At 40.3% G+C, this 13,577-nt stretch overlaps 1 protein-coding gene across 8 annotated transcripts in view; it reads left to right on the forward strand.

The window, feature by feature from the left end:
- Positions 1–6,707, forward strand: part of LRRC8D (leucine rich repeat containing 8 VRAC subunit D) — a 61,583-nt gene extending 54,876 nt beyond the window's left edge. For all 8 annotated transcript variants that reach the window (XM_025214038.1, XM_006032323.3, XM_006032324.3 and 5 more), the window contains exon 3: positions 3,135–6,707. In XM_025214038.1, the coding sequence (XP_025069823.1) occupies positions 3,137–5,698 (2,562 nt within the window). In that variant the 5' untranslated portion in view covers positions 3,135–3,136 and the 3' untranslated portion in view covers positions 5,699–6,707. The remainder of the gene's footprint in view (positions 1–3,134) is intronic.
- The last annotated feature ends 6,870 nt before the right edge of the window (positions 6,708–13,577 follow it).

A 13,577-nucleotide genomic window follows, 5' to 3' on the forward strand; every position in this document is an offset into this window, starting at 1 on the left:
GGGTGGGGGGGGGCAGATTGCGGCCCCCACGATGAGGGAGGGAGCGGGGCTGGGGCTGGGGCAGCGGCAGGCTCTGCCCAGCTTGGGTAAGAATGCAGCCCCAGGAGCAGGGCAGAGCTGCCGGGGGTGGCTCCCCACTGCTGTGCACACTGCCGTGGGAGGCATGGGGAGTATGTGCCCCCTTGGATTTGTGTACAGGGTCAGGGTGAGCTGACTGCTGTGGGCTCAGGGGCAGGGGCTGCACTGGCCTCTTCCTGGCGGCGGGGGCGGGGTCAGGTCTGTGCTTGGGGCAGGGTGGTGTGGACGGTGGTACTCTGAGGGGTGGCTGTGGGTGGGCTACAGCCACCTCAGAATTCACTAGCCACCCTGTAGCCACCCTTCCCAGCCCAGGCCCCCCACCGGGAAGAGGCTGGTGCAGCCCCTGGTCCCAAGCCCACAGCAGGCAGCTCTCCCTTGCTCTGTGCACAAATCTCAGGGGCACATGCCCCCCATGCCTCCCCAGGGGTGTATGCAGCATCAGGGAGCTGCCCCCCTATGCCCGTTGGATGACCCAGCTATGGCTCTACCCCACTTTTGGTGGAGTTGCATTCACTGCCCTGGCTGGGCAGCGCGTGCCCCAGCCCCACTCCCTGTCTCACTGCTGGGGTCTTGATCTGCCTTTCCCATGCTCCTCCCCACCACAGAAAGCAGCATCCAGCTGGTAAATCTAAGCTGCCCAGCTGCATTCCTGGCCGTGTGCATGCTGCAGCTGTGCAGATGCACATGGCACTTATCGGTGATGTTATTGGCTACACCAGATAAAAAAAGTCGATTGCGATAACGTTAACTTTCTTTTTATTGGTGCCAATACAATATGTCAGCAATATATTGGCACACATCTAGCAAAAGAGCCATTTTGCTGTGATCCACTGTATTTTAATAACCCTCTGACTAAATTTAGGTTTTTCTTGAAAGATTTTCTGCTCATTTTGGGTGAAAAGGTGGATTTTTAAAAAAAATTTTTTTAGTGCAAGCAGTTGGTCAAATGGAACATAGCCAGTTCGAGATCTGTGCACAGACTTGTACAAGAGGCATCTGTTTAATTGCCTTATTTGACCTGTGACAAATCAAGCAGGATATGTTTTTAATACAGTGCTGTCACAGATTCTGTCAATTGAAAATGAGTTTATTGGATGTACAAAGAAATATGGATTGGGATCTAAGCAAATGGTCATGTACTGTACGTGTGCATTTTGTGATTTTTAGCCCTCTAAGGGAGTTTATAGACATGCTTTGGGAGGCAGAGGGGTGGGTGGAGGCATCCTTTATTTAGTGCAGTTCTGAGAGCCGTGCTAATTAAAAGCACCTAGAGCATCATGTGTATCAGCAACCCTGTGCTGAAAAATGGCGGCTGGGCACTTTGAACTAAAGCTTGTTGAATGAGCTTTAGTTTAAAGCACTGCACCGCCATTTTTCAGTGCAGGGACGCTGATGCACGTGGCACTGGAGTCTGCTGAAGCACGGTAATTACCACACTCCAGTACACTTGATTAATTGAGTCTGCTCTGATGCAGTGTAATTACAGCATGTTGGAGCAGCTTCCTTGCACATGTATAGGAGCGCTAAGTCTCTCTGTGGAGAAAAGCTGTACAAATAAAGTGTATTTCAAGATAAAAATAATAAACCCAAGTGGTCCATCATAACATTGGTTGCTTTGGAGCCTCTTAATATTCTGGCTGGTAGTCTTCTTTGTAGCTGAACATATTACATGATGCATACTTCATGTGTCATTACATATTTTATGTTAACAATGACAAACTTCAGTCATGGATAGAGTAGCTACCTGATACTGTACCATATCCTGCTTGCAGCAGCTTATTCTTTTAAGAAACAGAATTGTATTCAACCTTCCACATTTCATAATAAAAAGAAAGCAGAGCTATTTGATGCACTGTAAACTGTGAAAGAAGTAAGTTTTGATTACCATTCATTTTGTCAATTCTGATTCAAGATGGATAAAATTTCAGTTTAAAAAAAAGCCCTTGAAAACAGCTTGCTATATAGAACTAGTTTTCATGTCCTGTAGTTGCCAGATTTCTATGACAAGCTTGGGGTAAAAGTCTATTATGCAATGATTTCTTGCTTATTTTAAAATGTTCATTATCTGAGAGAAGAGAGATTTTATTTAAAATACTTTCTCTGGAAAATGGAGTTTGTAAGTACTTCACTAGAAAATGACTAAATAAAATAAGGGAAAATTGATTTTTTTTTTTTTTTTTTTTTTTTTTTTTTGGCATGGATGCCTTGTACAAGAGCTGCAGCATTAACACTGCTCATATATAGTACTTGATGGTACTTAAGGAAAAGACTGATAAATTTGGCAACCAATGTGGATATTGAATTGCAAGGAATGAGATTTATTGACATTCTAGCCTATTTGAAACAGTAGAAATAAGAGATTCTGCTATTGTTTCAAGAGGCCCTAAAATGTGGTCCATGCTGCATTGTGCAAAGCTTTTCGCAATTTTTTTCCTGCTTATCTTGCTTTAAATTAAAATATTTTTAAGTAGTTGACACTGACACAGCATGTCACATTTTCAAAGCAGTGTACAGTCTATAGAATCTGATAGAGGGTATAATAATTTGCTATTGAATTATATTAACAATAGCACTTCACAATTCAGATATTTACATCATGGAATCATAGAAAATTAGGGTTGGAAGGGGTCTCAGGAGGTCAAGTGGTCCCAACCCCCTGCTGAAAGCAGGACCATCCCCGACTATATCATCCCACCTAAGGCTTTGTCTAGCTGGGTCTTAAAAACCGCCAAGGATCATACAGTGTAGATCTCAGGTGCTGCTAAATGTGACAAACCACTATAAATATCAGTTGACAGACAGCAAGCAAGAAACTGTTATTACAGTGCTAAGGGATGCCTTACCACAGACATCCTTGCAAGGATCTTGTTTGGGTAAGTACCACAGAATGGATTGGTGGACAGTAGCACACACATTAACATAATGCACAAAGCAATAGAAAACTTTTGAAGTTCCTTATATCATGGGGTCGTGTTGGTTATTCATCAGTAAAATAATATGTATCCAATTGATTTAGCAGCAAATGATTTATGTATCTTTAATTTTTTCTGTCACAGGAATGTTTACCCTTACGGAAGTTGCATCGCTTAATGACATACAGCCAACTTATCGTATCCTGAAACCATGGTGGGATGTATTTATGGATTATCTAGCTGTCGTTATGCTAATGGTTGCCATCTTTGCTGGAACGATGCAGCTGACCAAAGACCAGGTGGTCTGCTTGCCAGTATTGCAGTCTGTTGTAAGTTCAAAAGCACAACCCGGCACATCAGGGAATGCTGACTTTATACCAGCAACCACTGAAGCTGAAGAAATGTCAATGGGAACAGATTCCTCTGAAGGTGCACCTACCATAACACCACACATACCTCTGAGCAGAGTCACGTCTTCTCAGTTGCGACCTACTGTATCAAATCAGGAGCTGAAGAAAGAGCAAAAAGATTCATTAGGGCGAAAAACCAATTTGGATTTTCAGCAATATGTATTTATTAATCAGATGTGTTATCATTTGGCCCTTCCTTGGTATTCAAAGTACTTTCCCTATCTTGCGCTCATACATACTATTATTTTAATAGTCAGTAGCAACTTCTGGTTTAAATATCCGAAGACATGCTCAAAAATTGAACATTTTGTGTCCATATTGGGAAAGTGCTTTGAGTCCCCTTGGACTACAAAAGCATTATCTGAAACAGCGTGTGAGGACTCTGAGGAGAACAAACAGAGACTCACAGGTGCCCAGTCCCTGCCAAAGCACGTTTCCACTAGCAGTGATGAAGGAAGTCCCAGTGCCAGTACTCCCATGATAACCAAGTCTGGCTTCAAGTTTTCAGCTGAAAAGCCAGTCATTGAGGTCCCCAGCATGACTATTTTAGATAAAAAAGATGGAGAGCAAGCCAAAGCCCTGTTTGAGAAAGTTAGAAAATTTCGGGCTCATGTGGAGGACAGTGACTTGATTTATAAACTGTATGTTGTCCAGACAGTCATCAAGACAGTCAAGTTTATATTTATTCTTTGCTACACTGCTAACTTTGTAAATGCAATTAGTTTTGAGCACAGATGCAAGCCAAAAGTAGAGCATCTGATTGGGTATAAGGAGTTTGAGTGTACACACAATATGGCTTACATGTTGAAGAAGCTCCTTATCAGCTATATTTCTCTTATTTGTGTGTACGGTTTTATCTGTTTGTATACACTCTTCTGGCTGTTTAGAATACCCTTAAAAGAGTATTCCTTTGAGAAGGTCAGAGAAGAGAGCAGCTTCAGTGATATTCCTGATGTGAAAAATGATTTTGCATTTCTTTTGCATATGGTAGATCAGTACGACCAGTTATATTCTAAGCGATTTGGTGTCTTTTTATCAGAGGTAAGTGAAAACAAGCTGCGAGAAATTAGTTTAAATCATGAATGGACATTTGAAAAACTTAGACAGCATGTTTCTCGCAATGCACAAGATAAGCAAGAGCTGCATCTCTTCATGTTGTCAGGGGTCCCTGATGCAGTGTTTGATCTGACAGATCTGGATGTGCTGAAACTGGAGCTGATTCCTGAAGCAAAAATTCCAGCTAAAATTTCACAAATGACAAATCTTCAGGAGCTCCATCTCTGCCACTGTCCTGCAAAGGTTGAGCAGACTGCTTTCAGCTTCCTCCGTGACCACTTGAGATGCCTTCATGTGAAATTCACAGACGTTGCAGAAATTCCTGCGTGGGTGTATTTGCTTAAAAATCTCCGTGAATTGTACTTGATAGGCAACTTGAACTCTGAAAACAATAAAATGATAGGACTTGAATCTCTCAGAGAGTTAAGACACCTTAAAATTCTCCATGTGAAGAGTAATTTGACCAAAATCCCTTCTAATATCACAGATGTGGCACCTCATCTAACAAAGCTTGTAATTCATAATGATGGCACCAAGCTTGTGGTACTGAATAGCCTTAAGAAAATGATGAATGTAGCTGAATTGGAACTACAGAACTGTGAACTGGAGAGAATTCCACATGCCATTTTTAGTTTAACTAACTTACAGGAACTGGATTTAAAATCAAATAGTATACGCACAATTGAGGAGATCATCAGCTTCCAGCACTTGAAAAGACTGACCTGTTTAAAGTTGTGGCACAATAAAATAGTCAACATTCCTCCCTCCATTTCCTGTGTAAAGAACTTGGAGTCACTTTATTTCTCCAATAACAAACTCGAATCTTTACCAGCTGCGGTGTTCAATTTACAGAAACTCAGATGCTTAGATGTAAGCTACAACTCAATTACAGTGATTCCAGTGGAAATTTGGTCACTTCAAAATTTGCAACATTTTCATATAACAGGAAACAAAGTGGAGAGTTTGCCAAAGTCATTGTTTAAATGTGTAAAATTGAGGACTTTGAGTCTGGGGCAAAACTGTATTACCTCAATCCCAGATAAAATTGGCCAGCTGTTGCAGCTAACTCATCTGGAACTGAAGGGAAACTGCTTAGATCGTCTACCAGTTACACTGGGGCAGTGTCGGCTTCTCAGGAAAAGCGGGCTCGTGGTGGAAGATCACCTCTTTGATATTTTGCCTTCGGAAGTCAAAGAACTGTTGAATCAAGACACGAGCATTACTTTTGCTAATGGGATTTAGATCGACGTGCACTGACTGACTTCTAAGCAGCAGATTCTACAGTATGAGTTATTGCAATGATTGTGCATCTTAGAAATACAGGAGTTCTTTGTGAGGAAGAACTACTAGCAGGATAAGAGATGTAACTAAGTATTCCGTGTTTTGTAGTGTTTTAAAAGATCATTTCAAAATTTTTGAAGGGCGGGAGAACCTTAATAATCTCAATTCTTTTCTTTTGAATTGTTTGTAACTTGGATGCTGCCGCTTTTGAATGTTTACGGATTGCTTGCTTGCTTAAAGTAAATGATTAAATTGGTGACTTTTTCTTACTATACAAGTTACTCGTTAATGCCTGAATTTATTTTAGTGCATTACTGGGGAAAAACAAGGACAAGTATTTTTCTTATAACAAGATTCTAGAAGTGCTTGGAGTGCATGCTTGTGTGCAATTTAGTGTGATTGTTCAATTTTTAAGAAAAAAAAATTAGATTTGTTGCTAAGCAAACAGCAGTACATCTGCACCTTGACATGGGGGACTGCTGCTTCAAAACTTCCATTTGTTTTACGGAAGGGTTCATGACTTGTTTGAGGGAAGGGTGACCATCTTTATAAAATCTTTCTCATTATAAAATGCAGCAACGCTGTTCCTCTGCTTACAGTTCAGTTGCTGTTAAATGGTGAATGCCTCTCCCATTCCAGAGCTAATTGGTGTTCTCTGCTATCCTCCTAGACCAGTCAGCTGATTTGGGGATGCAATAGGGTATGGACATGTGACACATTAATATATTGCAGATTGACATTACTACATAGAAAAACAAAGCAGGCACCCAAAACACAGTCCTCCTGCACAGTATATCATTCAAATCAAGGGTGAAGTTACTCCTTGAGAAATGTGTAATCATTTTGCTGTATGGACTGTGTTGCATGTTCACTCTCATAATCAGTTCTGTCCTGAGAAACCACTTGCTCAATGGAAACTGGCTTTCTTGCCACCTTATCCACTCCTTACCACTTCTGTGGAGTCAGGCAGAAGGAATCAATTACTTCATAACTGTGTTGTGTATCTACACTCGGAGATGGTGAAACTTGGCTGTGTAGCACTGGCTATAAGACAGGTAATAGGAATAACATCGAGTTGTTTTTGGATAGTGTAAAGGTTTTTATGTAAAGAAATTATTTTTAAAAACTTTATTAATGACTCTAATTTATTAAGTAACAGCTTCAATATTTAAAGGTATATTTAATCCCCTAAAATTATAAAGACAAATATTTATTTTCTATTAACAGTGCTAGCATAAACCAAATTAATGTTCACAGAAACCTTGTATTCTTTTTCTCTCTTCCTGTCAGTCTCTGACAATTCTTTTATGTTTCTGTCAATGTTAAAGATGAAGTGCTTTTTACTGCTCCTGATCTTCTTTCCAGGGCCTTCCATCCATGGATATCCATACCATGTGTAAGCATCAGTGAGTGTTGTGTCTTACCATGTCTGAATGGGTCTTAGCTTGTTTTCGAGATGAGGGATGAGGCACGAAGATGTTGCAACTTGCTCAGACTCTGAGGCCAACTAGCAGTTGAGAGACAAAACTGACTCTACTCCCAGGCATGTGCCTTAACTCATGGGATCCTGCTGCTCCCCCCTAACCTGAGGTTTTTAGTGTCGTTTGAGTATTGAAGAGATTAGCACAGGGACCTATAAATGTTTGCCAAATGGGGCATGAAAAAAGCAGGCAGCAGAATGTATTATTTTTCTACTGAAGTTGCATTGCCAGAATCACTACAGAAGTTTAATATATTAAATTACAAAATCACGGGTTGTAAAGCCTGGTCATTTTGGTTCTACCTCCCCACAAAATAATTGCTGTGCTGGGAGATCTGATTACATGTTAGACTCCTGTCCTGGTTAAAACACAGCCCTCTATTGTAGTGTGGTTAGTACTGAAAAAGATGACAGACCCACTAATTTTCAAGGACCTGTGGGTTTTTTTTGTTTTTTTTGCACAGTAGTCTTACAGCTGTGTAACTGCTGTGACTTCAGTGGAACTATTGTTGATTTTCCAGCGTAAAAAAGAGGAAAATCGTGGCAGTAGTGCAGCTCTGAACAATGAGAACACTGGTCTATTGCACATTGCAAGACTGCAGGAAGTACCGTATTGTAACTTGGGTCTCCGTGGCTTATCTGTGGCAGTGTACGCTTGCAGTATATGTTTCCATAAACCAAGAAACCAGCTTAAGTAATGATTTCCCATGTGCATGGGAGATTAAAAGCAATATCATTAAGCTTCTTTCACGTACCATTTATAATGTAATAAGCCCAGAGAATTCCAGTTCCCAGAATACCAAATTGCACTTTTGGCAGAACAGTTTTGAGTTCTTAACTTGCCTGTACTCTTAAACTTAGTGTTCACTTTTACAGTCAGTAAAGGAAAAGTGTTAAGACTTTTATACTTGTAGTGAATATTTGTCAATAAATTCTTCTCTTTATTTCAAATGTTTGCATTTGTATCGCTTAAAATTACTGTGCCATGAACCTTAGCAAAAATCAAACAATGTATTATTGGAATGAATATGTTCTGCATTTGCCAGTGACCCATTTCAGCTGCTATGAAATGTTAGTGGTGGGTGAAATCAATAGAAATGTTTAGAATATAAGAAGTTTTTTTAATATTCAGTTGCTTATACTGGCTGAAGCATACAAATGCATAGATCCCTCGTCAAACAGCTGTTTAGTTACCTCCAGTCTTTTCACTACTGCAGCTTGAAAATGACCACTGCTTTGACTTAGGTGAAAGAAAGAATTACCCCTAACTGTACTTCTCCAGCTAACTTCTTCTGAAATAGACTCTCATTCTTATGGGGGGTGATTTTTAGTCCAGTTCAGCAAAAAATCTATTTTTAATCTTTGGAGAACCTTTTGAGGTTGGAAAAAAAGCCAATCTTCTCTTCTGCCTCCTATTGTTCAGTATCATCTGGAACTGGTTTAATTTCCATATTAGTTTCTGATGTCTAATCTGACTGTTTTGGAAATTCAACTCTCCCCCAAAATAAGACTTTAGAAAGACATAAATCATCATCACCATCATGTTCTGTAGTAGTATTTAAAGTGTGTGGGGGGGGTGGTGGTGGAGGGTGGGGAATAATACAAAACTCTCATTGTCCTTTCCGTTAGGGGGAAGAGTAACAAAATCTCTGTATTTCAAACATTTTGTCCTTAGAGAATGTTTCAGTGTTTCTAAATACAGAAGATGAATGGCATTCACTCTTAGTGTAGGCTCAGGTATGCCCCTTTGCTATAAAGTAGCATAAAAAAGTGGGAAACATCCTGATAAACAAGGACTTTCAAAACTCTTATTGTGGAGTACTTGGCACAAGGCAGGTTATTCTTCGTACACTCTAGCATGAGTGTTTCACTTTTATTTCAACCTTCCTCTGGCTTTGAGTTGTCCTTATGGTCTAGAATCTGTCTTGATACTTTTATCACATTGTAAGCCGTGGTCCAGGTCTAGGAAGCATTTCTACAGTGTTCTGTTGGGGGCAGGATGGGAGGGAGTGTGATGAGAGAGAGTATTTCCCTTCTTGAATTATCTTCATTGTTAATCATGGGTATCTTTGAATGAAGGGAATTTTTTACGCACTTGTGTTCGTTCTGTCACTATACCATATTCATGTTAAGGAATTTTATTTTCTCACTAGAATACCCTGCCAAAAGCTACACCATGAGCTGCAAAGGAAACTAACGTTTTTCTGTGCTGCCACTTTTTGTAATCTGTCAAAAATTCAGCTTTGCCACATGGAAAGTAGCCTGCTAGTAGTGATGACAGGAGCATTTGGTTAATGCACAAGTCATAACTGATGCTTTTCCAGTCTCAAGTCATTTTCGCTTAAAAAGGCCATCTTGTGGGCAAAACTGTCCTTTACTTTTATCCATGCATCAATTTAGTTGTATGAAAACAACAGGCTATATTGTGATCCCTTTGTTTGGAACTCATACACTCACATTCTTAGGAAAGTTAATCCATTAACATGGATTAATTTAAATTGCATTAAACTACTATGCTGATGCTCCTATTAACAATACAAGTGGCCTTGTTTTGATTTCTTGTGTAGCATTAGTATCCTTCCAGGAACTGAATGTTTAACTAATTAGCTTCAAAATAACACATTTAGTTCAAGTCAGTGTAAATGTATATCCCTGGGTAGACTTGGTCTCATGCTGGTTGGCAGTTAGCAATGGAAGTGAGGAAGAAGGGATTCATAGTCCCTGTGTTAGGAGATTAAGGAGGCAGTGGAAAGAAACTTGCTTTAATGCAGTTTGCCTAGTTAGAAAGTTGTTCCCATTCATTGCCCATTTTTTGTGTTATATCCACGTCTGGAAGAAGCTTTTGCTTTTCTTAGAAGTTGAGTTCCCTTCTGTGGCTCTGCAGTCCCAATCTCTCCCAGTGACTGTGGGTTGTTCTTTTCTAATTTTGTTACTTTTTCTTCCCCAGTTCCAGTATGGTTTATGTTTGGAGCTGGTCACAAAAATCAGAGGAGGTTTCAAGAGTCCTGGGTTGTGTTACTAATAGCAGTAGCCTATCAGTTCTCAAAGACAGATATCTCACTGTAGACATATGTCTTCCATGGCTCCCAATGCTATTAGCTAGTCACCTTCCAATATTATACGTTATGCATGTAAGGAGGTAGGAATTGGGCTCTACTTGGTATATATTGTGCTTGTTTTCAAATACTTGCTTTTAAATGTGGTTCTGCTATGGGAATAGCATCAAGTCAGCGGAGGGGAAGTTGTCTTTTCCTCTGAAAGTTTGGATGTGAGTGGGCATCCTGATCTTTTCCAGGAGCAACTTGGAGATTTCAGTTCCACTCATTTACCAAGGGAACACATTGCTCATGTGCAAAAGTTTCATTGTTGACAGTACCTATGCCCTGGGTCTGAGGGAATAGAGAGGCTCTGATCATGTAGAATGAGATGGTTCCTTCAATCTGTCCCATGAGACATAATCCAAAGGAGTATTTTAAATATGAGGACTAAATTTGAATTTGTTCAGGTATCCCAGTACAGAATGCAGAGCAGGGACATGAGCTATCTATAGCACTCTTGTGTTGGTGAGCTGACAAATAGATACCCTGCACTGATTGTATAGCTTTGAGCCCAGACTCAGAGAAGTTCAGCAGTAGATCTCTGAAGACCATGGATTTGTGGTGAAACCCAAATCAAGGTACAAAGTTCAACCTACAAGACCACTGGATTCTGAGACTCGGAAGACCTGGGTTTATTTTCTGGCTCAGCCACAGGATTCCTTTGTCCTGGAGCAATGGATCTTTCTGGTGCCTAAATTCCACCTGTAAAATAGGGGTGTTGATTGCTTCATAATAGCCCTGTTTGTTAAGGTAGAATCCATCAATGATTTGCCAGCAGTGAGGCCACATAGGTACCTACACCAAGAAATATGGGGGACCAGTCACTTTTGTTGGCCCCAGATCAGTGATATCAACCAGGGTACCATGACATCCGCGGCTGTCTTGAGATGCTTTGAAAGCAATGTGAGGTGCTTTCAAGAGTGCTGCGCAATGTTAACACTGTTAGGTGTGCAAACATAATAAACCCAGAGATTTCAAATTGTTTGTTGACACTACAGATTTCTTTCTAGCCTATTGTATGATCTGAGGTTTTTGCAACACAAGAATTGCTCTATTTCTGTAGTCAAAAATAAGAGAGAACTAAAAAGCTGGCATTTTCCAGGGGGTGTTGAGTCCAAAGAGGTTGAGGACCACCACCCTAGATGGATGACCATCCATTAATACAAGTGCATTTGCAGTTTAGTTGAGGCCAAGTAGGTCTGATTTTTATGCAAGCCAAGAAGCAATTTAGTGCAAACAAAGCAGTATGGGCAAACACCTTAATAGACTTGCTTAACATCCTGCTTTGACTACCCCAAATGATTAGAAACTTGATACTGCAGAAGGACAGAAGCCTTGCTGGTTGAGACCTCAGTTAGCTAAAATCCAAGAGAAGATGTTTGCAAACCTTACTAAAAGTGGGTGCACAAATCAGATTTAAACTGAAGAACTGGTGCTTGCCCAGCAAGAATTTATGGCCTCTAAAGGCAGGGGACAATGTCCAGTAAGACTGTTGCACAAGCCCTTGTTGCAGGTAACTCTGAAGGGTAGACTAGAGAGAGAATGCTTCTTGTCATTTTTCTTAGTTTTTCTTTAGTTTTGACTGGACTGTGCAAACTGCTGAACATTTTAATGGTTTGTCTAGGAAAGTTCATACAACCTTAGGTATTCTTGTGCTACCCAAGTTTTACCAGCTGATGCTTATAAAATCTCTCCTGGGTTCTTATATTAAGGAATAAAACATTTGTAAATATTGCTAAAACTGGATGCATACACCAACCCCATCTCAAATCACCTTCCTTTTAACAGCAGTCGGCAACAGCTATGTTGTAAGTAGGGTTCCTGGAATGGCTGTGTTTGTAATAGAGGTGAGAACAGGGGGGTGGGATACTTTTTATAAATGCACATTCCAGTATGAAATGGATACCTATCTAAATTAATCCTTGCTTTCTCCCTCATGAAGTGCAGCCAGAATTGTAGCAATTCTTTTGATAGTGCATACTAATGGAAATCTTTTAGACAAGTAGTGAAGAACATGCTGTTTAAAACCTCAGGTGGAATTTTAGGCAGTGAGAATATATCTACATACAGTGGAGTTTTGCCAGGCTACATCTTTCACCCCCTACCCTTCCCCTCCTTTTTAGGTGTGAATAATTTAGGAAGATCATTAATGACTGCAAGAAGAGAGGACCTCCATGAGTGACTGGGAGGAAGGCCACCCTATGAATTACTACCCCAATGTCCTATAGCAGGTCACACTCTCAGGTGTTTTGCTCTGCTTAATTTGAAACTGATTAGATAACCTGCATCTATTAAAGGCTTTATTTAGGGTTTTTCTATTTGAAAATAAAGATGTGTGGATGAATCACTGTTTTAACACACAATTCTGTATGTTTCTATTCTTAGAATTGAAATGTACATTTTTTTAAAACTAGCATTTCTTTTGCTTGGTGCACTACTACTGCACTACAATGACATGGAGGGACCCACATTGTCATACTGTTCCAGGTGCTGCAGCTGATCCTGATATGGAAAGAGGGATTTTGTTGTGCTTCAGCCTTTGCTTTAATCACTCTCCTGATTGCTCCCTCTAGTGGTGCCTGACAGATTTGTTGAGTGCAGGGATGCTGTTGAGGATACTCTTATCTCAGTGGTTTTCAACCTTTTTTCATTTGTGGATCCCTAAAAAATGTTAAGTGAGGTGTGAACCCCTTTAGAAATTGTGCATGTAGGTGCGGACCCTTTTGAATTGTAAGTGTGGGTATTCATATACTTTTGATTGATCATGGTCTTTTTTGTGGACCCTTTAGATATAGTCTGCAGACCCCCAGGGGTCCATGGATCATAGATTGAAAACCACTGCCTATCTCATATATCTGTAAGGTAGAAATCAGCACAAGTCTCAGAAACCATACAGCAAAAAGGGGATTAGACAATTAATGCTCTACAGCTGGTGTGAAGTTCTTAAGTTTTTTGAAGAATGACGCAAGACTCAAATGTCAGCCCCTGCTCTGAGGACAGTTACTAAGAAGTGCACCTCCAACCCCTGCTCTGAGGCAAGACCAAGTATACCTAAACCATCTGGAAAATACACTTGCATAACCTATTTTTGAAAACCTCCAGTAATGGCAATTCTATAACACATCTGCCCTCACCCCACATGATCCAGTGCTTTGCTATCCTTATAAACTATGTCTTAACAGTGAACCATTCTATGCTTCAAATTAAGCAAATTTCTTTTGGTCCATAACCAGTGATCATGAAAAACAGTTGGTCGCTATCT

This window comes from Alligator sinensis, unplaced genomic scaffold (genome assembly GCF_000455745.1).
Source record: "Alligator sinensis unplaced genomic scaffold, ASM45574v1 scaffold736_1, whole genome shotgun sequence".
In the NCBI taxonomy this organism is placed as follows: Eukaryota; Metazoa; Chordata; order Crocodylia; family Alligatoridae; genus Alligator; species Alligator sinensis.